Source organism: Lytechinus pictus, chromosome 5 (assembly GCF_037042905.1).
Source record: "Lytechinus pictus isolate F3 Inbred chromosome 5, Lp3.0, whole genome shotgun sequence".
Lineage (NCBI taxonomy): Eukaryota > Metazoa > Echinodermata > Echinoidea > Temnopleuroida > Toxopneustidae > Lytechinus > Lytechinus pictus.
In genome coordinates, this window is record NC_087249.1 from 50636262 (window position 1) to 50661876 (window position 25615).

At 35.2% G+C, this 25615-nt stretch overlaps 1 protein-coding gene across 1 annotated transcript; it reads right to left on the reverse strand.

Moving 5' to 3' along the window:
• Positions 1-345: 345 nt before the first annotated feature.
• Positions 346-24985, reverse strand: LOC129261132 (carbonic anhydrase-related protein 10-like). Its single transcript, XM_054899181.2, has 7 exons — positions 24850-24985; positions 18845-19030; positions 10131-10226; positions 6596-6668; positions 5890-6044; positions 5266-5440; positions 346-3631 (listed from the first exon to the last, which is right to left on the reverse strand). The coding sequence occupies exons 1-7, from the start codon at positions 24967-24969 to the stop codon at positions 3612-3614; spliced, it is 825 nt and encodes a 274-aa protein (XP_054755156.2). The 5' UTR covers positions 24970-24985; the 3' UTR covers positions 346-3611.
• Positions 24986-25615: the final 630 nt, after the last annotated feature.

Consider the following 25615-nt stretch of genomic DNA (forward strand, 5'->3'; position numbering starts at 1 on the left):
CCGCCCCTCCTTCGATTGTTTGCACTCCATACCCTTATGCATGGGCCTTAATTTCTTTGTTTAAAATGCACAGGACCACTTTTTGTTATTTTTTAAATCTTATTTTCATGCAGAGATTCAAATCAAACAATGCTTTCAGCTAAAAAAATATTAATGACAAGGGGGTGGGGGTTGGGATAAAGATAATCCAACCTATTCCCTCCAGTGTGAAAGGGTTGCTCCAAAACTTTGTCGGCAAGTAATCGAAAATCATTCCTTATCATGTAAGCGGCTACTTCATAAAAAATTGTTTTAAAATTATACTTCACACTGATATACTTAGAAATGAAAAAACACACAATAAAATAGAATATGTTCGAAATTTTATTTTCAAGAAACGATATAATTCACACAAGTAGCTTGAAATAAGTTAATATTAATCCATCATAACAAGCAAAATGTGACTCATTCAACAAACTCATTCCATTCGTGTTTGGTCTTTATACAGGTCTATTCCAAAATAGAATTGTCTATCTAATAGATTAGTATAACATGACTGGAATTTCTAGGGAGCTGTACTATATCTACATAAATGAAATGGTATGACAAGATTCATAATTATATTATGTTATACCTACTGTAATAACCCGACTTGATGTATAAAACAATAACACGATTATGAAATAATATTAGCATGATTAAGGAAAATGGCGGAACAAAATATTACGTTCCCGAAACGCTAAGTATAATCATATTCCTTTTTAATACGAACCTTCTTAGTACTTGTTTTGGTAAAAAGTTGATGTGATGAAACGCCATTTGTTTGTCCATCAGTTACCCGAGCAGAAAAGTTCGATGAACTATATACTATCTTCGATAGATAAAAGTTTATAGCACTTTGCACTAACCTCGATGAATTGGTGACTCTGGTGCATTGATTTGCGTAATAATGTGTAAACAAGCGCGAGAGTAAGGGAAAATGTGCATGTCATGAAATAGTTTAAACCTCTTAAACTTGAGCCCACACTTTTTAATCTTATAAATATACAGCTTCTTTCTTTTAGTGTCTACAATAAAAAATGGCTTAATTATGATACGATATCACTATTTTTATTCGTCAAACAGTGATCTATTTTAATCGTATTTAGAAAGTGCCTTTTTAGTGGTGCTCTCACATCCTCTTCCCAAACAAACACATAAAAGAAAATTATATATTGTCAAAAATTTTCCTTATCAATTTAAATTTGATCTATGACTATTTTTTTCAAGCGGATAATTATTTGCTCGTTTAAAATCGACATAAAATTATGCATAAAAGCAATCCATAATACCGTACGCATGGAATGCTTCTTGGAAGGTAACAGAAAATCATAATACCTATATACATTATACATCTAACAAAATTAATGCATAAATGCATAACCACCAGTGCAAGGGCGTAGACTGGTGTGAGCATGGGAAAGTTCATATCCTGGGGAGGTGGAACTAATCTGGTATGAGGGGCGCACATCTTGGGGAGGTGGAACTACACTTTGGAAAATAAGCTGTTGAAAGCAGAAGAAACGGGTACAAATTTTGTTTTGCTTGTCACTGTCGTAACTCCTCTGCCTCAGAGGGAGGGTGCACGTGTACCCCCCCCCCCCAGCCTACGCCCTTGCAGTGAAATAAAATGATATAAAGAGAAATACACATAATAATAATTATTGCTCATTAATCATAACTTTTATAGACATTTTAGATGAATAAAGTTGTAGCTTTGTATATTACCTATTTACAAAATCCACACTGAAATCGTCAAAATAATGCAGAAGATTTCAGAATTTATCTACAAGAAAAGGCTATTGAATACTTTTTTATAGTCTATTATCTAAACCGCCTAAATTCTATATCTAGGACCTATTGGTAATGAATGTCTTTGTATAAAAAGCTAATCCTACATAAAACTAATGTTTGGTCGGGATTAGTGAAGAATTAATTTGGAAGGTTTACAATTTTGAAAGGTTACAAAAAGGGTTGCTTTTAACTTCAACTAAAATTAAATTCATGTACCATATGCATAATTCGGACTGGTTCCAATTCAAGTTGCAAACGATATTGGGGGAGTTGTCATTAACTTCAGCTCTTTGTGTAATGGGCTTTTCTTGAAATGAACAGTAAATAGTGTAATCATAATTATATGGAATATAACAAAATTATCATAGCAAACAATGGGATACAACCCCTTCTATGTTCCATTTACATGGGTGGAATGCTACAAACTAGACTGGAATATAAGCGAATACGAAAGGGCGTAATAGAACGAATCATAACAGTACATGCTTATATTATCTTAACATAATCGTATATTCATTAACATTAATAAATAACGGAGTTCGTAGAAGGTAAGTGGCACACAAAAATGTTTTCAAAGGATATATAAAATCAAACATCTAAGCTACTTTATTGACTAGCATACGGCACCTTGATTATAAGTCTCGTTAGCAAAATATCGTTGGATATAAATCACGAGGCATACCAAATTTACAGTTTGATTGAAGAAAAGGAAGGGGATATTTTCGTCGTTTTTTTTTTTTTACTACGAAGAATTTTCCGCAGAAGAAAGCATTCCAGTCGGAGCGTTCGGTGATTGGTACTGTTGATTCTGACTTTTATGCTACAGTCACATCTACGAAACAGACTCCAAACCGACCGATGGTATGTCATTGGAAATAATGGCTTAGGTCGATGTGGAATCGTTTCCATTGTGTGAATGGTACATAAACGTCATTTGGCCCGTGCGCTCATAGTTGTAAAACACAGGATATGATGTTTCTTTTGGATGCTTTAAAGTATATAACATCACCTTGATGAATTGGTGAAATATTTTATTTCCCCATGTCGACACAATTACCGATATGTTATGTAATGTCGACATTGCGAGAAGGCTATCTTGTCAAGTCATCTTATAATAGCATTCTATGTTAACATAGCGAGATATGTTATCTTGCCAAATCGACTTGCAATTTTTTTTGTCGACATATTGCGATACATTATCTTTCCAAGTTGACTTACAAGCAGGTGTATGCGAGACAGATATGTCAATGTCGCAAGATACATGGTAGAAGTATCTCTTCATGTCAACCTTTATGACAGGATAAGTGTTTCGCCATAATAACTATTTCATCACATTCAGCTTTTGGGGGGCAATTTTGGCAATAACTACAAATATTTTTTTCTACGTCAGCTTGGCAAGATAACGTATCTTGCCTCGTCAACATAATAAGGCTACTAAGTCGACATGAAAATATAAGATATCTCGCCAATTTGTCAAGTCCATGGCACTTTTTACACCTTCCGTAGTTTTTCAACTTTTGATGAGACAACATTCATGCTTTGTATGATCTCCATCTGCGAGAATGCCTGTCCTGAAATCGTGAACTCTCTTTCGAACTGGTCTCACATTGCAGACATGGCCGGGGGTTATATCGTAACAGTGGTCTGATGATGGAACAGACTGTCACTCTGTTTCTGGTTTTTTAGCCATTATGATTTCGGAGAGGGATCCCATGGCGCTTGCTATTCGAGAGAGGGCGCTACGAGAGGTATCCGGATGGAGGACTTTAGATAACATATTGTACGATATTCTCGTGTCTTCACCTTCTTGAAATGAGAGCTGAAAAACGAGAAAATAAAACCCAACAAATGAATTGGTAATATGTGTCTTTAAATTACAAACTCTCAAGGTGCAAAAGAAACGATGCATCACATATTTCAATAAAGGTGTGTTACTCTTTGTAATTGATAACAGGTAAATGACAGGTTGAATGAAAAAAAAAACATTACTTTATTATCACAATTTTTCGTAAAAGTATTATACAAGTCAGGGAACCTTTGAAGATATGGAATTCTTCAAAATACATAAAAAGCTTGTGGTGTGAAAACCTTCATACACTTTAATATTTAAATTGTATCCTAAGCCCTCAATGTCAGAATGACCTAGAAATAACCAATTTTTGTTCTCAATTATTATTAAGATATGGAATCTAATATCAAATTGTATGTAATCAACAAAGGTGAATAATTAAATGAGATAATTTCAAATCTCAGGGGAAAACGTAATTATGACCATTAGTAAAAAAAAAAAAAAAAAAAAAACCTTCAAATTGATTTGATTGAATATGTCCAAATACCCTCTCTCGCTCTCTTTCTCTCTCTCCAACATTCAAGATATAATCTGCTCAATAATGAATTTATTCATGGGTATTGAAATGGATATCAATTTGTAATTTACGAAAATCCCATTATCAGCTACTATGTATTACCCCAAGGTCTCGCACGCACCTGCAACAACAGGAATGCAAAAGTATTCATTCAACCCAAGATTTGTAATATGATATATATCCACATGATTGGCAAAAATAGATGCATATATGATTCGCCATTTTATCACTAACTTCCTTTGCCCAAAATGAGGAAGAAATCTGTCTACAACAAGAAGAATGCAAATGAATTCATTAAACCACAGATTTGTAATATGATATATTTGCATGATTTGCAAAAAAAATGTATGCATATCATTCGCCATCTTATCACTACATTCCTTTGCCCAACTGAGGAAAAAAATATCTGTTTAAACAACAAGAATGCAAAAGTATTAAACAAACCCAAGATTTGTAAAATTATATATCTACATGATCGGCAATAAAATGTATGCACATGATTTTCACTAAATTCCTTTGCCCAAATGAGGAAGATATATCCGTCTACAACAAAAAGAATGCTGAAGTATTTATTAAACCAAAAATTTGTAATTTGATATACAATATCTGCATGATTTGCAAAAAATATGTATGCATATGATTCGCCAATTTATCACTAACTTCCTATTGCCCAAAGCGAGGAAGAAATATCTGTCTACAAAAAGAATGCAAAAGTATTCATTAAACCCAAGATTTTTAATTTGATATTATCTGCATGATTGACTAAAATTGCTTGCATATGAACACTTTGTAATCATTTAACTGGCGGGAGAGTAAGAGCTATTCTTTCCTGTTTTAGGTGATGAAGGAGATCTCGTCATGAAATGTTTCAATACATTTTGATTTATCAACGAAATAAAGTGTTCAACATATACTTTGATGATCAGATGTGAAAAGTCATAGTTATTTCCTGTCCATTGAAAGTAAACATTAGTATCTCTAATCTAATTCCTATTTAATGTAAAATTTTGTTTACTGCTATATTTCAACGCGTGTCTATGGAAAAATAATTACAGGTGTGAAACCTACATGTATACCTCTCACTTACTTTTATACGAATATTCCCTCCTATGTAGCGGGCAGTCCTTTCCACCTGCGTATTTTTGTACGATGTTTGTCCGAACTGATCTCGTCCCGATCCTTTGGGTTGGACGATAATTACGTAATATTTGCTCAGTCTGCTCTCCGCGTCTTGTACTCACAAGTTCCCTTAGTGTATCTAGCTGTTCACCCCAAAATGAAGAAAAACACACACATTTATATAAAACCTATGTAAAAAGAGCAAGTCTGCATTAGTCATAAAATATATCGTTCCTATCAAAATATGAAATTTGGCAGGCAGGCTAAGGCCAAGCTGATGCATAAACACAACATACATCATATGCACCATATCTGCTCCCTGGGGAATATCCTCGCAATGTAACTGATAGCTTGTGAAGTGTACTGGCCTATTCACTTAATCACAAAATTCATAACACGAACGTCAAATCCACTCCCTGAGGAACATCCCCATAAGGAACATGATAGCTAGTACTGATGCTTTCTCCTTTCACTCATATTCATTTTACCACCGTGGTTTCTTCTTCTTAAAACGGTTGAAGAATTCACTCAAAGGCAAATACATAATATGGACCATAACCACTCCCTGGGAATATGACCACCACGTACCTACCTGATAGCTTGTGAAGTATACTGGTCTATTGAATATGATCCACGTAACAGTCTCTGTACACCTGGGCGTGGTTATTGAGCCCTCATACGTCATATATTCTTTGGTTTCTGGTAGAAGTAGGGGTATGCTGAGGCCCGTGACATTAACTTGACTACCTGGAAGAGAGAAAGAGATACATTCGATAAAGGGGTAAAGGGGGTGAGTGACAGAGAGAGAGAGAAATAAAATGAAAGGGAAGGGGGAGGGGCTATTGTAATTCCATAACAATTATAAAACTTTCTGATTAGAAACTAGACACTCATCTACAAATTGTAGTTTGAAACAAATGAAGAAAATAGATATTTGAATTCAATTTGAAAAACTCAAGTATATCCTTCAACGATTTGAGTTTAGCTAAAAGAAAAAAAGCGTAGCACCGAATTTTTCATCACTATGAATTGGATGTTAAATTGGCATTTTGAAGTTTTGCAAAATAGTGATATGCACATCATATATGCTTTATTATTCAAATGAAGGATGTGATGACGTCACACATCATAATTATTTTGTATTTTATCATATGAACACAAATATTTCAGTCATCAAAGAAGGAGGAAGTGAGGGAGAGAAAAAGAGAGAGGAGGGGAAAGGGATAGATAGAGAGAAAAATGAATACGTCTCTATTGCAATGATTACAGATGAAGGAAAAACAAATGAACAAACATACCTTTGTAAACCAAATATCTAAGAACTCGAATTCCTGCTAATTTGCCCAATTCTCGACCAGTCAAATTGCCTTCCTGTTGGAGAAAACAAGAGAACTAATAATTAAAACAAGATTTATCTTATTTTTCAAGAATATATGAAAAAAAATGTACAACATTATCAATGATTTACGCAACACTATTTCTTTCACAATTGGGGAATTACAACATTATAGTTCATTCATAAAGTGAACGCAGCAAAGGTCACTATTTGAAAACAGAAATGTATCAATACATTGTTGGGATTCAGATATATAATCTGTTGTCGTGTTCATTCCATTTCCCAAGATCAAATAAACCACGGCAATTCTGTGGACCAATATAGGAATAGCAAATGATTTACATTTTAGTTCATAGCAATTGTGAAAATATTGAAAAACAAAGATAGAATTCAAGGAAACTTCAGCAATTACAAAAACGGTAGATATTTCCCTCCTCGTGAATTTTACAGGAAATAAGGGGGGGGGGGGGGTTGTTGGTATTTCCTCGGGGGGGGGGTATATAGTCGATCTGCACGGCAGTAATTGTTAGACCATCTTAAGGAGATATTGGTAGTCTATTTTGTTTGATTTTATCCATATTTTTTCATGTTAACCTTTTTGACAGCTCAAATAAGCGCAGATGCTTGTTATTATAATCTATATAAAAATCCACGTAGTGTACCGCTTTATCCATGGTTAATGAAACATTACATTAGTATGATATTAATTAATTGATTTTTAGAATAGTCATGAAAGGTCTTCACGTTCACACTCCCAAGGTGAAATGGGGGGGGGGACCAATGAATACCAAGGCAATGTGAACAAACCTTCTTTTCTTTTTTGTACTATAAGCTCGAGTGTATCGGTACTCAAGAAAATCAATACCAATGTTCTTTCCGGCGAGCGGCCTCCACTGTTTGCATACCTCTAAATCAAGGCTCTACTAATTAAAACTGACGTTACAAAATGAAAAAGAAAGAAAAAAAAAAGATATGTCCCCATTGAAATCGATACAACTTCCTAAAGCACCCTTTCTCTCTATCCCTCATCAGGGATTTAATTAATCACTGGCTTCTCCGAACAAGGGTATAATAACCCAGGCCTGTAATTAAACAATTTATGGACAACAGAGCGACAATCCTCATTAGCGTGATTGACTCAATACTCCAAAAATCCTGAAAATCAATAAACCACTGCAACGCCCTCTGCGGGGAGTCGTAAAACCGGAGTCGGTCCATTTTAAAAATCATTACCTGAAACTGGAGTTCAAAGCTTGATAAGAGCTACCAACAAAAAGTGCAGGGGCAAAAGTACTTCACTCCGATTGTTGTATTCCCCTAGGTAGGCCTAATCGATTTCTGTGATCGAACATCGCTTTAGCTTGCCACTTTTGTATGAAAGGAAACAAGTATCTGGACGATTGATTTGAGTCAATACTCGGGTATTAGATTAAAAGCGAAACCCGGTCCAGCTGTCACTGTTCGCGGTTTCATTTCCATCGCTTTCTTGTATTTTGTTCTTCATCGTGTTTCATGCTACGGTCACATCAACGAAACCCCCTCCAGACCGATCAAAGTTATTACGTTATCTCCAATGACATACCATCGGTCGGTTTAATCGGTCGCGTTGGTGTGGCCATAGGTAGCATGACTTCAGCATTGGAACATTGGAAGGTATCATCGGGCTTAATTGATGGATGAAACTGGGGATTTTAAATTCAATTAAGAAACCCATTTTACAAAGTGCCTCATTAGAACATCGAACTCCTGGTTGTTGATTCTGGAGCGAGTCAAACAGAGGCATCCGATTTTCTCTATCAAATCGTTGTTTGCTAAACCACTGCATGTGAACTCAATGTTTGAAAGTGCAACTAAACTTGTACTTATTTCTCATGAGATGAATTTTGAAAGGTGCTTTTTCAGCTTTTGTATATAGCTTAATCGGTGATAATTACAATCATCGAAATATGAATTGTTTATTTCTTTTATCTCTATTCATTGATTAATATTGTTATCATTTTTTATTTCTACTTATCGTTATTATTCTAGATTTTGATTTATTTTTTATTCATTTAATGTATTCATTTATCTTATTTATTTTTCTATTTTGTTAATTTTCATTAATTTCATTAAATTAATTAATTACAGTCAAAAGAGCTTTCAGCCAGCGCACCTGAATATACAATGTCGGCTGTAGCACACATAAATGCTACGATATACAAACTCATGTTTATTTTTATTTTTTTATTTATTTTATTGATCTATCTATCTATCTATTTATATATCTATCTATATATCTATCTATCTACCTACCTATCTATCTATCTATCTCTCTATCTTTCTACTCCTACCTATTTATTTATCTATTCATTATATTTTACCTATTATTACATTTGGGGCGGGATGTACTTCATTGTGTGCTATTTAAAAGATTCCTCGCAAGTTCTTCTCCCCAACCCAATAAACATGAAAGATACATGGAAGCAAAAAATAGTTATTTTGAGATTTGATTCAATTAATTCCCCGAAGTCATTGCGTGCATTTACTAATTTACTCGTTTGAGGGTAGCACTATATTTTCTATGATTTGATCAATGATAAACGCTTTACCCGCCCCAATTTAATATACCCGACGGAGATTCGTTTGGTGGGGCCCAGTGGTATAATATTTAACTTAATGTACCGCCTGAAGGGACCAATAAACTGAAATTAAAAATCATTTTGAGAGGGTAGCGTAACAGATGGGGAAAATTGTTGGCGCAATTAGTTAATGAAAAAAAGAAGGAAAGCAAGAAAAGCAAACAAGGAAGATAGCAATCGGAAAATACGCGCCAAAAAACAATTTCTCTATTCAATTAGTAATCTTTAACTGCTTATAATGTTCGCTAAGCATGCTAAAGAGTAATTATTCATACGGTAGCGTAAAATAGATGATGCATCTTTGTATTGTAAGGACACTAACTTTAAAATACTAAATCGTGTTTATCTAGGGAATACTTTGTTTCAGGGAAATAAAGTTTGATTCTACACCTCTAGAAAGTGATGAAAATCAGTGAAAATATTATGCCTCCTTAAATTGGAACTCATCGCTTTAGTAGAGTAACCTAAGCTGATGGAAATTATGTAATTCAAATTGAAGAATTTTCATGAAAACCGCATCAGAAAAACCGCCTCATAAGTGGGCATGCTGGATGTAATGTATATAGCGTTTGGTATTGTCGGCATATATATATTTTCGATAACACCAAGAGCAAAATTCTTTGATAGAAATTATAAGATACATTTATTTATGATTTTAGAAATAAAATCATTTTCATTGTCAGCTGCAAACAAAATTATAAAGCACCTCAAATGCACCACGAATGATGCTCAGTCGAGCAATAAGAACAAAGGTAGCTAGATATATAAATCCACTCTTCCTTCTATCCACTAAAAGAAGTAACTGCAAGAAACAAATTGGAATCCCGATCATGATCATGATACTCGTTAAGACAACAAAATAGCAATTTTCAAACTTACCTTAATGAATAATGCCATAATTGCCAATCCGTTTGGTGAGTTTTCGGCCTGACCATAGCTATCATACAGATCATCGTTGAAAAATATCAATTGCAACTAGGAAAGGGGGAATGAGAGAAACAGACATAATTGGCTGAACATAAATACGATCTTATTTACAGTATCATTTCATTTACCATGTTTACTGTTTATATCCATTTATTCATCCTTTTGGTACACACATAGGTTTCTCCCAACACCCAATTTTAAATTGAATTGAATTGAATCTTTACACTATATAGTTTTGCTGTGGCAGATTTTAACATTTTAAATTTTGCGGATGGTGGTGAATTTACAATGCACAACTCAGTTACACTGTAAAAACGCTGTTTAAAATTTCAAGTACGTTGTTTAAGCCCATCACACTAACTACTATTGTTTAAACTTTTAGACAACTGTTTAAACTTTTTAAACAACTGTTTAACATTTTTGAACAAGTTGTTTAAAAAAGGTTAAACAATTACCAAAACAGTTTAAACAACTTGTTGTTAGAGTGACAGGCTTAAACAACTTGCTATTTTTTTTTTACTGTGTATGTCACAGTCACACTGCCGTAGCCGATTCCGGACCAACCAAATCTAAATTACGTTATTTCTAATGACATATACAACCGATTTGGAGTAATTTCTGTTGGTGCGACTGTTTTCACTATTAAGAGCTGGATTTTGATCAACCTTACATTTTAATACTCATCACTACAATAAGTTTTACTCGATCTATCAAAGTCTCGCTTTTATAGACTTCGTTCTTAATAGATATTCTTATTTTGACGATAATTATGTTTCCAGTAGACAGAAAATAGATGCCATGCTCCTTATTTGTATTCTGACGTAGGGCTATTGCATAAGATGTATAAAGCGATCACTTGCATATCAATGACCCCCCATGAAAATAAAAACAAACAAACACTCAAACAAAAATATAATGAATTGCATATACAAAGAACCATATATGGTAATCAAAAAGCTTTGCTAGCACTGCAGGGTAACACTTACATACTAACTTCAATTGACGTGGGAAGGAGTATATCTACTGGGCTTGGGAAGAAGTATGCAGCTCTTGTTAGGAATATTGTTCTTACATGTTTTATCAACATGAACCAATGCGTTACCAGTACTTGGATCAATAATGTAATTTGTAACAAACAATCAAACACTTTTTTTTTCTCATCGTTGTTAACACGTTCTTTTCATATACTGTGGTTGTTGTAATTTTGATGCCTTTTTTGGGGGGAAGCGTTTCAGTTTATTTACCAGCAATTTGAATCCCTCAGTGCTGGGGCGGAATAATAATGATCAGTCACAAGTTTTGGCTATTTAATGACTTATAATTTTCCACTTTCAGACTGCCTGGCAGACAGTATGACGTATATCTAAACCACATTGCATCAGACACATCACATTCATTTAATATTTTCATCGTGATAATGAGAACAATAACTCATCGGGCATGTCGGGGGAAAACTCGAATATATCATTCCCAAACAGGGCAATGCCCGGGTGTCGGCGAATGCATACTTTCTTATTAATATTCATAATATTATACGTTCAATAACTTCATCTTTTTTTCTCAGACACTTTGCTGCATTTCATTCTATAGTTTATTTTTTTATTACATATTGCATCCTACAGTTTCCTGTTTGTTAGATAATACACGAAAGTTGAAACACACATGAATATAATTATAACTTTCTAAGTCTTTTGAAGTATTATTTCCGACTTTTAGTTATTATGACGCGTGAAATTTTGTATCGCATGAAAAATGCATGATGCAAGTAGGATTTGCAATTCAATTATGAACGAAGTCCAACAGACTGAAATCAGGCGGATATAAAAACGAGGTAGGAGGAGAAGGAAGAGAAAAGAAGAAGGGAATGAAAATGAAGAATGAGAAAAGGGAGCGAGGAGAGAATAAAAAGCGGGGGAAAGAAAATAAAAAGAAACGAAGAGAAAGAACAAGAAAGGACAGAAAGTAGAAATAAATATGCAGAAAAAATAGAGACACAAAACGACAAAGAACAAAGAAGGGGGGAACACAAGAAATATAATATAAGAGAAAGTATATATAATTTGTTCACCACTACTCACTCCTTGTTGTATTCATAATGAATAAATAAATGAATTTATTGGAACATCATTGGCATCTGCCACTGAAAATAACGGTCTTTAAAATATAAAAATACTGTTTAAACTTTTTTAAAACTGTTTATACTTTTTAAACAAGTTGTTTAAAAAGTTTAAACAATTACAAAAAACGTCTAAACAACTTGTTAGAGTGACAGGCTTAAACAACGTGTTATTTTTTAACCTTTAGTATTTCAATGTATTCGTAATTTAAATGTATTTCTGAATGTTTTATTGATACTATTGTACTTTTATCAGATTGTGGAAAGTAAGTAAACTAAATAAACTAAACTAAATGTGAGAGAAGAGAAAGGGGATAGGGAGAGGAGAAACGAGGAGAAAGGAGTTGAAGAAAGAGAAGAAGAACAAGTCCTCTCATCATGTTTCTCTCTCTAATCAGTTCTCCCACTCCCCCTCTGTTTTCACCACGCCCTCTCTCCCTTTTTCTCTAGTTCTCCTTCTGTCTTTAATTTGATGCTTGCATTATTGATTATTTTCTACTAACCATTGTAATTTATGTAGGTATATTTTTAGGACATCGTTCTCATGCTCTTATAGAGCTTATGATGATCCTCTCATGTACATGTATATATATATATATATATATAAAACTTTGATGAAGAAGAAGAAGGAGTAGGAGAAGAAGAAGAAGAAACAGGCAAGGGGAAGTATGAAGGGGAAAATAAAATGAAAAAAAAAAAGGAGCTGATTATGCGACGGTGGCTGACATGAGACAGTGATAAGCTCATAAATAATAGAAGAGAGAGAAAAAAAAAACCCCAGAAGCTAAAGATTATAAATGAAGTATAATGGCCCCCCAAATATATATAACCCAAACATACAAGTCTTCCCCTCTGAAAAAAAAGTTGGTGTATCTTTAAAACAACCCCCTCTCCCCATCATTATCTAAAAATGATGAGCAAGCTATACCTAGCTCCTAGTGTTTGCTGTACAGTCGATTGTACCAACATGGTTATGGATTATTTTACACAAATTAAACCGTCGATCTTTTTTTTCTATTTTCTACTCGGGCCACACTGGCAGGAGATGAAACTAATTTGTACAAGCGAGATGGATATGGTTCGAAGGGGAACTTTCATGGAAGGAATTTAATAAGTGCTAAAATATTAAATCCTAATAATAAAATATATTTGCTAGTACACTGTATATCATGATGATGATAATGATGTATCATCATACTAGCATGTTCTTGTTTCAATTTCATTCAATCCATTCATTTATTTACAGATCTTGCAATATAACATGTTAAAATGTACAAAGATTAAAAGCGGGTAGCACCTTAGGAAGCTTAAGTATTCCATTATCATAAAACGAAAATAAATAATAAAAGGCATTTCAAGCCAGAAAAGAATGACTGGAATTAGATAATGAAGTTTTGTGCTAAAATTATGTAGATACAACTTAATTATTATTCGCTGTTTTGGGATGCCCCTTGGAAGATGCATTGGTGTCTCCCAGTTTATGCGATCTGATCAATTCACCTGTCTGATAATTCGGATATTGATTCAAGAGAAAGACAACTCGGGTGAAAGGTCCATTATCTTGTAGAGAATAGACAAGATGTATGACCGATATCAATCGTTCTAAATGTAGAGGTATCGACAGGGAAAACACATTAGGTCTTCCGGTGTCAAGTTCCTTTGGGGGAAAAAAAGTGGAAAACTCGGGAGATCGCAAAGGTGAAAGAGAGAAGGTAAGAATACAATAAGAAAGAGATTTAAAAGGAATTTCAAGTTTTGATAGGACTGAGGTAAAAGACGCATAACGGATGATTAAAAGGGGCGAGGGGGGTGGTGGGTTTTTCCCCAAGAACTTAACTCAAGTCAAGAATTGGACAAGTCCCATGTAAATTTACTTTATCATGATTAATAGATGAAAGAACGTTAAAAATATTTTGCAATTCAGCCCCCCTCCAAATTAGAATAAAAATTATTTGGAATTGAGGCATAAAATCTTGTTATCGGTTACGCCACCGTCACAGCAACGAAACCGAATCCAGATCAATCATAGCTATTCATCGGTTGGTTTTGAGTCGGTTTCGCAGGTGTTACTGTAGCAAAAATATGAACCTTAATTATGATGACCTGTAAATACTAAGAACCAATGCGCATAGCTCGAGTTCGGAAGGACAAAAGCAATGTCATTAACCGAACGGAAATTGAAGTTTTTTCAATGATTCAGCTGTAAATCCATTTTCTTTAGTAAGATCGTATTTATCATGATAGCCAATTGGATAAAACCATTTCTGACGAAAATCTGGCATTGAAGCAAACACGGATTTGAATGCACGGTATTGGCATGGATGAAATATTTTAGTTTTTTTTCAATATTTATATAAACCATGGTCAATCCATATTGCATTTCCGCAGAAGGTTTACACCTTACAGGGTTTGACAATGTGCAGTTCTAGTGAAAGACATATTTTCAATGATGGATTAAGTTCGGCATTGAATGCACACAACACACGACAGAGGATTAACAATTATATTTGATATCTCCCGTTTGCCTGCGAGTATCATTGAAAGTAATATACATCATTTCATCAATTCGATTACAGCGGCGTCGCTAAAAGAGACGTCTAAATTGCCTAATGACTCATTTTGAGTAATTGATGGAATAAAAAGCACTGCTGTATTGGTGAAGCTGTTGTAATGCCGCGATTCTGGTGTCTGAATCAAGAGGGGGGGGGGGGTGGCAAATTTGATTCTTTCACATACCATGTTATCATGTTTTATTGACATTAAAATCAATTTCCTTTCATTAGGAAGTCTACATTTTGTAAGTCATGATTCACTTATTATGAACAAACTTATTTTTAATATTGGTTCGCACTTTTTATTGTGGTTGCACGTACTTTTATAGGTCTATGCCGCAGGATTATAAAATGCGCAAAATTCACAAATATGTGGGCGAAATTATTTTCAAAGGATATTTTATGGGAAATAAATGTCACTGCCCGTGGAACTGCAGATATAAGTTGATTTGTGGTAAAAAAAAAAAAAACGCTTCGTGTATTGATGCGAAAGATTACAAGAAAGTGAATTTCCTTAAATCCAAACCGCTTTGCTGCATGGTTACAGTAATTTTTATATAAGAAATGCTATTATAATATGGACAGGGGCGTATACAGGATTGTCCAAAAGGGAGAGAGTACTTAAAAAAGGGAACAGCAAAGAAAATAACAAAAAAGAACTGAAGGGAAGATTATCACCACTCCTTGAGAGCCTTTTCCGTACAAAATGTTGACAGACAACAAACTGAGGGTAGGCGGGGGAGCGCTCGCCCCTGAATCTGCACAGATGTGATGTTTATTGATTTGGTGAGATTGCATTAAAATCAAACACTTATAATCATGCTATTTACTGATTAAAATGAAAGGAAATGAGTGAGAGAACACATTGATAAAAGTGTATGAAAACCATAAAATGATATCGAAGAGTTATGACTCATTTTTCTTTCAATTTTTTTTCTGGATCCCTGCGGCCCTTGGCATGCATTGTGTTAACTTACGGATTCAAATATTCAAGATAGTTTATAAATCTGTAGCAAGAAGAAATTAAAAAAATATCAATACATTTTTCCTTTTCCTATATACCAGAGCATAATTGACACAAATTAAGACGGACTTCTGCTAGAAGTTTACAAAATATTTAAAATATTATTTCATCCACATAACTAAGATGGCAGAAGCCATATATATATATTTTTTGAAGAATAACAATCGATATGTTTTTGTCGGGGAGACGCAGGTAAAAAAGGTGTATGTTAGAACAAGACAGTTGTAATGAAGAGATATGATTGATGGGGCGAAGCGCAATGTAACTCCTTGGATCGGGAGTTGATATGTAAACAACGCCAAGAGTCACATCAATCATGCACTTTAATCTAAAGATACCAACATGCTTTGTTTACACCAGACACTTTAATGACTGACACTTCCAAAGCACCGTAATCAACACCAATATTGGTCGGGGAAACGGGAGGAGGCGGCTTGTCATCTTTTGATAAATCAAGATGACGTTCTGCATCCGTTGTATCGAGTTTGGGATGCGCAGATGATTGGGATTGGATATTGTCTTCCGGAAGGCGCTGTCATGTAAGGAGATATAGTAAACCAAACTATGAACTAATGCAATGAGAAATATTATGACAGAAAGGAAGGATTCCTTTTTTTTTCAAAGATAAATATCAGAGGCAAGCAAAAATGTCTTAAAAGCAATGTGAAAGGTAGCGGAAGTAAAGTAGACAAGTAAACTTATTACGATAAAAAGGAGATAAAAAATTAATGTAGAGGAGAATGTAAAGGAGAAACAATAGTGAGGTTTTGGGAAGAAAGAATAAAACTAAAACGAGGCAATGACAATACGGAAGAGAGGGATATTCATTCACCATAGTTGATAATTTGCACTGTTATATATTCTTTTAAACTAACCTATAATTAACCAAAACAAACTTGCATGCAACTTGAATTGTGATTTTATTTCAAACCAACAGTTAGTCGGTTAATACCTTAACCAACTTTTGGGTTGGTTAAACATTATTTCTGAAAGTATGTTAACCAACACAGGAAAGCGATTTTCTCCGCCTGATTCGGATTCTGATTTCCATTAACAATAACCACAGAGAAAAACAACTTGGGAAACGACCACAATTAGAGGAAGAAAAGACAAAGAGGTTTTTTCTTAGATTAAAAAAGAGAGAAGAAGATAAAAAAGAAAGATATTGATCAACATGCATGTATATCAAGCAGAGAGAGGGAGAGGGGGTGGAGAAGCAGAAAGGCTAATAGTGAGGTGGGAGAGAGGGCGAGAGAATGAGGAGAAACTGGTGAGATGCATGAGGTGAGAGAGAATGCGAAAGAAAAAGAAAGAAATTTTAACAAGAGGGGAGGCATAGAAAGGGGTGGAAAAAAGTGTGCAAGGAACTTGAAGGAAGATATTTGCAATTTGTGCGCGTAAGGGAACGAGAAAGAGAGGAGTGAGAGAAAAGGTAGGGGAAGGGGGTCGAAAGCATGCTATGACTTAAGGAATGTTCAGTAATTTCGAGGGATGCCTTCTGAGATTTCATTCAAGCGCGATTCGCATCTGATTGCGAGTTATCTTCCTTTCTCAATGAACTCGAGCCGAGTGTTCCCAACTTAATCATGATCACCATTCCCCGCCAAAATCGGATCCCATATACGATCGAGGACCTGATACGATCAGATTTTATGGCGTGTCTGTTGGTGCCAAAATCCAATTCATTCAGCTCTGAAAGTCCCCTTTTCTGAATGAATGGATATACTTTCACCCAGTGAAGATCCAATTATTTCACGATTGCATTCAAACATGTTTCAATTTTGACAGCCTATGAATTATAGTTCAATAAAACAATTCTTTTTATCACAAATGATTAGAGAAGAGACGAAGAATGAGATAATTCTCCCAATTTACACTGTAAAAGTGTGTTATTACAACCTGAAGTTTAATTGAACACAGCACCAAAAAGTGTTAAAGAAACAAGAGGTGTTGTAATAACACCCACGGATTTTGATTTGAAAAAATGGCAAATTAATACCAAAGAAAATGACTTGGGAGGTAATCTATGTCCACAACAGTTTTTGTTTGAACAGAATTTCATTGGAGCTCCTCTCTAATTCTCAAGTGTTGGATAGTCTGTCCAACTCCTATTTTCCCATCATTATTGAATTACATAATTCAATCCAAACGTTGATTATGAAGGTGTCCCACCCCCACGTAAAAAATGAATAGTTGACGATGCTTTGAATGTGTCTCTATTTAACTGCTTGATTTAAGTTTTATGGAGCCATATATCTTATCCAACACTTCCCCAATTCTTGCACTCTTCCCTTAATAACGTTAAGTATACTGGTATTCTGTGTGTTGGAGAGGTAATATACTCCTACCGGTGGCACAGATCTCTGACCGAGATCATGAGAGATCACGTACTTCACGAGATCTTGATTACACGAGATTTGCCGTCACAAGATTCTATCGTGATGTCATCAAGGTCCAAGGAGAGGAAGTAATACCTCTGACATCTAAACAGTTGTGACAATATATAGCAAATTATGAATTTAGGCCACACACCAACAAACTTTTGATAGAGAACTTGACGATGTGTATTCCATTTTTACAATACTCAATAAAATGACAAGAATTTTTTAAATATCTTTGTGTGTAAAAATACACCACTTTACCAGCGGAATTGGGATCTAAAGTCAAAACTCTCCAAATTTGATACTCTGAAAACAAGCATTGATCACTTCAACTTTACCAGTTTAAAATTGATCCATGACACTAAGCTTGTTCTTTATGTGGGCGTTTTATATTATTTCGACCCCGAATCTGTGACAAAAATGGATTTTGTACTGCATTTCTGATAAACAGTTAACTCTGTAGGAACAAAAACCTTCAAACAATTTGAGGCTTAAACATTACTAACAACTAACATTACAATCATATCACAGTGGATCAAAACCAGTTTAGTTCGTTCGGGAAAAGAAAATTAGGACATCTCCTCTCGACTTACCTCGCCCGGAAAAGCTCGACCCCCGACGGTATGTTCTGACCCATGATTGTTTTCGCCCCCGAAGTGCAGCCGAATTTCGACGAGACGATAGCGGTAACTCAGAGGCCCTCGTGATATGTATGTGACGTTTGAAGGATCCGGGAAGAACGATATTCCTCGACCAGTGTTATTTACAATCCCATTCGTCTGGAAGAAGAAGAAAACAAGGAATAATAATCATATTAAGGGCGTATTCAGATATTGTAGTGGTATTTGAAAAAAAAAATCGGTCCACAGATTATTTTTAGCTAATAAGCTTGATAAAATCTGATCTGCATTTAGAATGCAGATCATGTGAAAATTAAGCTGATACCTATAGCTGTTCCCGGAGCTGTTCATCCATTGATGTCAATGCGCAAAAACATAAGCGTGGAACATCCTTATGATGATGAATACGAAAAACGAGGAAAAGAAGGGGAAAAAGAAATATTCTTTTAAAAAGGAAAATAAAGGAGGAGAAGAAGAAGAAGAAAAAGAAGAAAACGAAGAATGAGGATGAGGAGGAGGAATAGGGAGAGTAGTAGTAGTCATTGTTAACAGAGTAAAGGCCGCAAACCAATCCCACTGGAGCAACAGATAACGATCCTTCGACAACAGTTTGTAAAACTTTTTTTTTATTCGTGTATTCAGACCGAATCGATTTCTATCAACTGCTGCATGGATTTATAGTGCGCCATCTTACACCATGTTGTAGAAACTCTCGAAATAGATGACAAGCAACTTATTTTAATATCCTGCAAGGCTTAAACGTTATCATCTTACTTTCCTAGTCTTGAACATGACTTTAAGAGATTCTTAAACACATTCTCTCTTTGTTTCCTTCCACATTTGATTTCTTAATTTAATTCTGAACCTCATCTCTGTCTTTGCAACTGCATGTGTCTCTGTATTCAGACTCCTCTTCGTCTTTTTCTTTCTACTTTTTTCTCTCTCTCTATTTCAAGCTACACCCATCCTTCCACGTGTCTCCCACCTCTCCTTTCCTTTTGTCTATGATCATTGAACATTCATCATCGCATGCATTCCCTATCTCATACCCCCTTCCCCTCTTCTTATTATTTGTCCAAGTTATCTGGACTATTCCCAAACACAGTCTCGCTCGCCTGCACCGCCATGTCTGTCGCGGTCGCATCCATCAGTTTTTCTGTCTGCAAGGAATCTCATTCATGTCGCTCCTGCGGTCATAGTGTACCATCCCCGGTATCTAAGTTCATTCACATAAAACAAGTGGCGGGTCCACGAGGCCGAGGGTCTTCGATGCCCTTTTTCTCATAATGTATTTTCTTTTTTATATTAAAATGTTACTTGAAATCATTTGAAGACTTCCGGCTTAGTCTGCTCTTCAACATGTTCAATGTCAACTGAAACGTGCCACATTCAATTTAATTCAATCTTTATAGACACTTTGGCTAAGCTGTGGTTGATAAAAATCTAAATATGAGAAGAAAAGATATGAAAAATATCGGCCTCGATGACGTTCGGTCTCGTGGGAAATCCCCCCAAAATTAGTGTGCGCCATCTGGATGTATATACACCCAGCTTAGGATTGATGATACGGACTTGGAAATCATGACATCTATTAAATTACTTGGTGTCATCATACAAAACGACCTGAGATGGGAACTGCATGTTCGTCAAATCATCAGCAATGCTTCTCGTAGGCTGTTCATTCTTAATAAGCTGAAGAGAAATGGCGTGATGTGTCCGGAACTTGTCACGATCTACAAGATGTACATCAGGCCATTGATTGAGTTTGCCGTGCCTGTTTGGGCATCTAGCATTACCTGCCAACAATCCGCTAGCATTGAGCGGGTTCAGAAGAGGGCTCTGCGTATCATTGCCTGGCCAAATGTCTTGCCATACATTGAACTTCTACAAAGTATGAATGTGTCATCTCTTAAAGACAGACGGAGTGAACTTGTTGAAGGATTTGCACGCTCGTTGCTAAAATCGAAACGACATCGCCACTTCTTGCCTGAAACCCGTAGGGTTAGAACTGGTCTTTCCCTAAGAAATGCACATCATCTTGAGATTCCTCGGACTAGAACAAAAAGATACCAACAGTCGCCAATCCCCCACTTTGTGCAATTGTTGAACTCTGTAATATAATGTAATTTTATATGCATTTTTATTGTTTTTAGTAACTGTAACACTTTTTGTACTCCCCTTTATTGTTTATCTTTAATCTTATTGATTTTATGTTAGGTTTGTCACCTTTTTATTCCAATGTTCTTTTTTTACTTACTTAATTGAGTTCCACCTACATGTAATATAACTATTCTATCAGTAATTTTGCCCAACTTTAATAATTTTTTGGTTCGTTTATCTTTTTTTTTACTATAAAGCATACAGTACCGGTCACGTTTCTTTGGCTACCTGTTTGCCTGTTTCGGCCGGGGAACAAAGGATTCAGTGCACTGAATTTGTTCTCTGGTTTAGGCAGGCGAACGGGTGGTCAAGGGATTGTGACTGGTGGTGTACTATCTACAGTATATCACATGGTTAATTTCAGACTTCATACCAATCTATTGTAACATCGTATTTATTTCTCTTTAGTTTTATGACTGTCATACATGTATTCTCAAACTAATTTGAAATTGCAATTATTCACAAATTACATTGATCTGGTTTATATTTTTTTGGTCTTATAATTATATTATTCAATTTGTCTTGCTATTTACACTTTTTTTTATATACATATTTTCTTCTTTTGAATATGATGATATTTTAAAAGTGTAAATGTTAATTTATATATGTTTTTAATACTCGCAACTTTGCTGATTTAATTTTGACGATCATAGTTTTACAATGTATTAATTTCAATCAATTTTAATCTTTTTTTGAGATTGTGAAAAATTATTTTTTCTGGCTTTATTTGTTGATTATTTGTCTAGCACTAGAATTGTGATATATTGTAATCTTTTAATAATATACATGTACATTTTTACTTTGTAAATATGATAATATGAGTCTTCGGACTTTTGTCATGTACCATTTTCACAGTAAAACCAGAATTGAATTGAATTGAATTGAAGAACAGAAGCCTATAGGATACCCCCGAAATACTTAAAAATAAAATATGAATAAATGGATGAAAAATGATTTAAAAAAAATGAAAACCAAAATGAAAACAAATATATAAATTAATAAAATGAATGAAAGAATAAATAAATGAATAAATAAAAAAATAAATATAGAATTCTGATTATATATAAATGATTTCGAAAATATTCGTACAGGATGAAAATGTGATACTCATAACTTTGTATATACTGTTTATAAGCATGGTGATGTACACCTCTCCATTTTTATATTACGTGCTTAGTAAAGTATTTCTGTATCAGTGTGAGCAAGCCAAGTCAATTAGGCACCATGCTTTATACGCCTTTTCCTAACCGAATTCGCCCTTTTACCCCATAAATAGAATCACGATTATCAAGTTAATATAAAGATACTTATAAAAGAAATAAATTGTGTTTATTTCATTTCAAGTTCATGATTTTATTCAAACTCTTTGATCACTACTTCATATTGCCTAATAAAATTACAAAACTTATTTTTTAAGTTTTGAAAATCTTCCCATTCCTATCTCCAGTTCCCTTCTTCCATTTTCCCTATCATCCTAAAAATTAACCAATCTTATTATTAACAATAATATCCGTTTGGTTTATCCCCAATATTTAGCCATCACTTTCTATGTTTTATCTTGCAAGCAGTATTTATTCGACTTCATTATCTCGACAACATGTCCAAACTGAACTGCCAAACATTATATCGTCGGACTCGAGGTATAGCGTTAGCTTGTCTATAGCAGCCGCATCCATCATCATCCCTTTATCCTTGTGTGCAAAGCTCCTCATTCATTTCGTAATTGGATACATTCTTCATCTTCCTGTCTATTCGCTGCTTCCAGAAAGCCCTTTGGCGAGTGATGGGCCTTACGCGTCGTTATCACCATAGGATCAGCGGGCCGCAGTCGAGCTCGCTGGTGGCTGCGACTGAAGGCAGAAACACAAAAAGGCGGTGCTTCCAATGGTCTTCCTGACCCCCCCCCCCAAAAAAAAAAAAAAAAAAAAAATGTTATAGGCTGGGCGAAATTTATTTTAGGAACCAAAAGTACGTGGGAAATATTGATAGGTACGTTTTAGACACGAAAGTGGATATTTTTCTCATTTGTATGGCCTTGCAACAGGGTTCCCTTTATAGAAAATACAATAAATTAATACAACAAACATGATCAGTATTGATATTTGATGTTGCTATCTGAACGAAACATCCTTGCACCCCGTTTAAAATTGGGGCAATTATGTGACGATTTCTGTCACTTTTCCAATTTTATTTAGTTTTTCCGAAAGACAAATGTGTTTTAAATTCCATGTAACGTGGCGTCTTGATTGATTTTTAATCCTAATTACAATCTTCAAATACAAATATTGGCACTTTATTCGAATCAGAGAAATAATAATAATATTCCGCATTTATATAGCGCTTAACACATCGGAACGACGTCTCTAAGCGCTTTACAGATTACCCCGGTCATTGGATCATTGCATGCCCGCATACAACGTATGTACCTTCTCCACTTCCTGGGGAGCATTCCAACAAGAGTTCCAAGACTCAATTGCTAGGCATACTAGATAGGCTTTCGCATCCTACCGGGTACCCATTTAACACCTGGGTGGAGATTGGCAAATTGTGGATTGACGCTCTACCAAAGGACGCTCGGCCATGGTGGGATTTGAATACACGACCCTCTGATTACAAGGCGAGAGTAAGAACCGCTACACCACGGCGCTTCTAGTAGAATGGACAAGGAATGTACTGGATTATTTTTATTGTATTAAAAAATATTTCACCAATACTTTCATCTTTCTAATCATCTTCGTATTTGTCAAAGCATCATATTTATCTGCATTATCTTAGGACATGAATTACCCCGGAAAAGCATAGTTTTGTTGTATTACAATAACAAAAGTACTTCATCAACACTTTCATCTTCTCATTCATGCTGCTCCGTCTATTTGTCAAAATATCAAACATCTTTTTTTTTTTTCTTAAAGCATGTATTACATAACCCCAAATAGCATTCTTTGGTTTGAATTCATTTGAATTCATTTTTGATGTATAACAATAACAAAAATGCTTTATAAAGAAAATTATATCTTTTTAATCATGCTGCTATTTGTCTTTGTGTTAAAATATCAAACACGTTTTTCTTCACAATAACATGTTAACGCCGAAAAGCTAAGTTGTGGCATGCATGCGCGCGGCTATCAACATGAGCGGCTTCGCGCCAACGGATTAAACGACGTGACGATCTCTGCGTTTGATTTCGTTTCATTATCCCCCTAACTAGATTAAACAAAGCCAAGTCAGCGATACGCCCACTGACGGACGGACGTGATAAGGAATTACTTTGCATATATCGCACCCCTGATCAACACAGGGTTATTTGAAACAGAAACTTGTAAACAAAGAGTGAACGGAGCCGTGACAGGATGTGTTAGTGTGACCGTCGCAAGTAGAGAGCGAAGATCACGGGCAAAAAAATGATGCGAAATATTTAGTTGTGATATTATGCAAACATTGGATTACAACGGTCGTGATTGTATGTTTTGGGCATTGCAATGAGTAATGTGGTGTCAATTGGTCTCTATTTTACTTGACATGATTGAAACAGTCTGAAGATAATCACGCGTCAGGTGCATTCCACATTTTTCAATATTGGTCGAATTAAATACTCACAGTTTGTTAACATATTGTCCTGCAAGTATATTTCCTTTGACAGGCTATCCTTGCATTATTTAAGACTACTAAAATTACTCCTAATTAATGATATGTAGTGGGACAGAGAGAAAGGTAGAGAAAGAGCGAGAGAGAGATAGAGGGGAGTGTGCATGCGTGTGTGAGAGAGAAAAAAAGAGAAAAAAAGAGATAGATGGGGTGTGAAAGGTGTGATCTCTTACTTCGATGGGTGATTCTACTTCGAGATGTGGAAGGTTTGGATCGTAGACTAGGTTTTCAGCACGTAGGTCTATAGGCGATTGTCTCTGGCCTCTACTGCACAGGTACCATGCCGAGTACATCCTACCCCAAAAGTCAGGCCCTGTCAGAAGATAAGAGAGAAAAAAGACCAATATACAATGATACAAAAAGCAATAAATTATAGCGAAGCGATCTGATATTTCGGTCATTGATAATAGATGATATAAGACAGAATCTTCCACTCTTCGAGCAGTAAGTTTAAATTTTGAGTGATTAAATTAGCTCGTTTTCGTTGTTTGTTTGTTTTTGTTGTTACTGGAATTTTTACAATTACAACCAGTGCCTCTTGCAAGAGTAGCCAGTAAGGCTCGAGATATTCTCCATTCTGTTTACCTTGACATATTGCTACAAAGTTTAGAAACAAAATTATGCTAAAAACAATAATTTGCTTTAACCCCACTAATTTTGAAATTACAAGTACACAATTTCAACTGTACTAAACTTCATTATGTTGCTAAATCATTTAAAAGAAATAAATGATAATACTATTTTCCAAGAAAACCTGGGGAGGACGGGAGGGGAGGGGGTGTTCTCTGAACAGGACCCTTTTTAACTGACATAATGCCCCCCCCCCTCAACATCCTTAAATGTCTCCTCCCAAGAGTGACTTCGGATTTAATGGATTCGGCCCCAGCTGAGTCAACTCCACGCCATTTAACAGCAGAGGAGGCATATATACACAGCCAG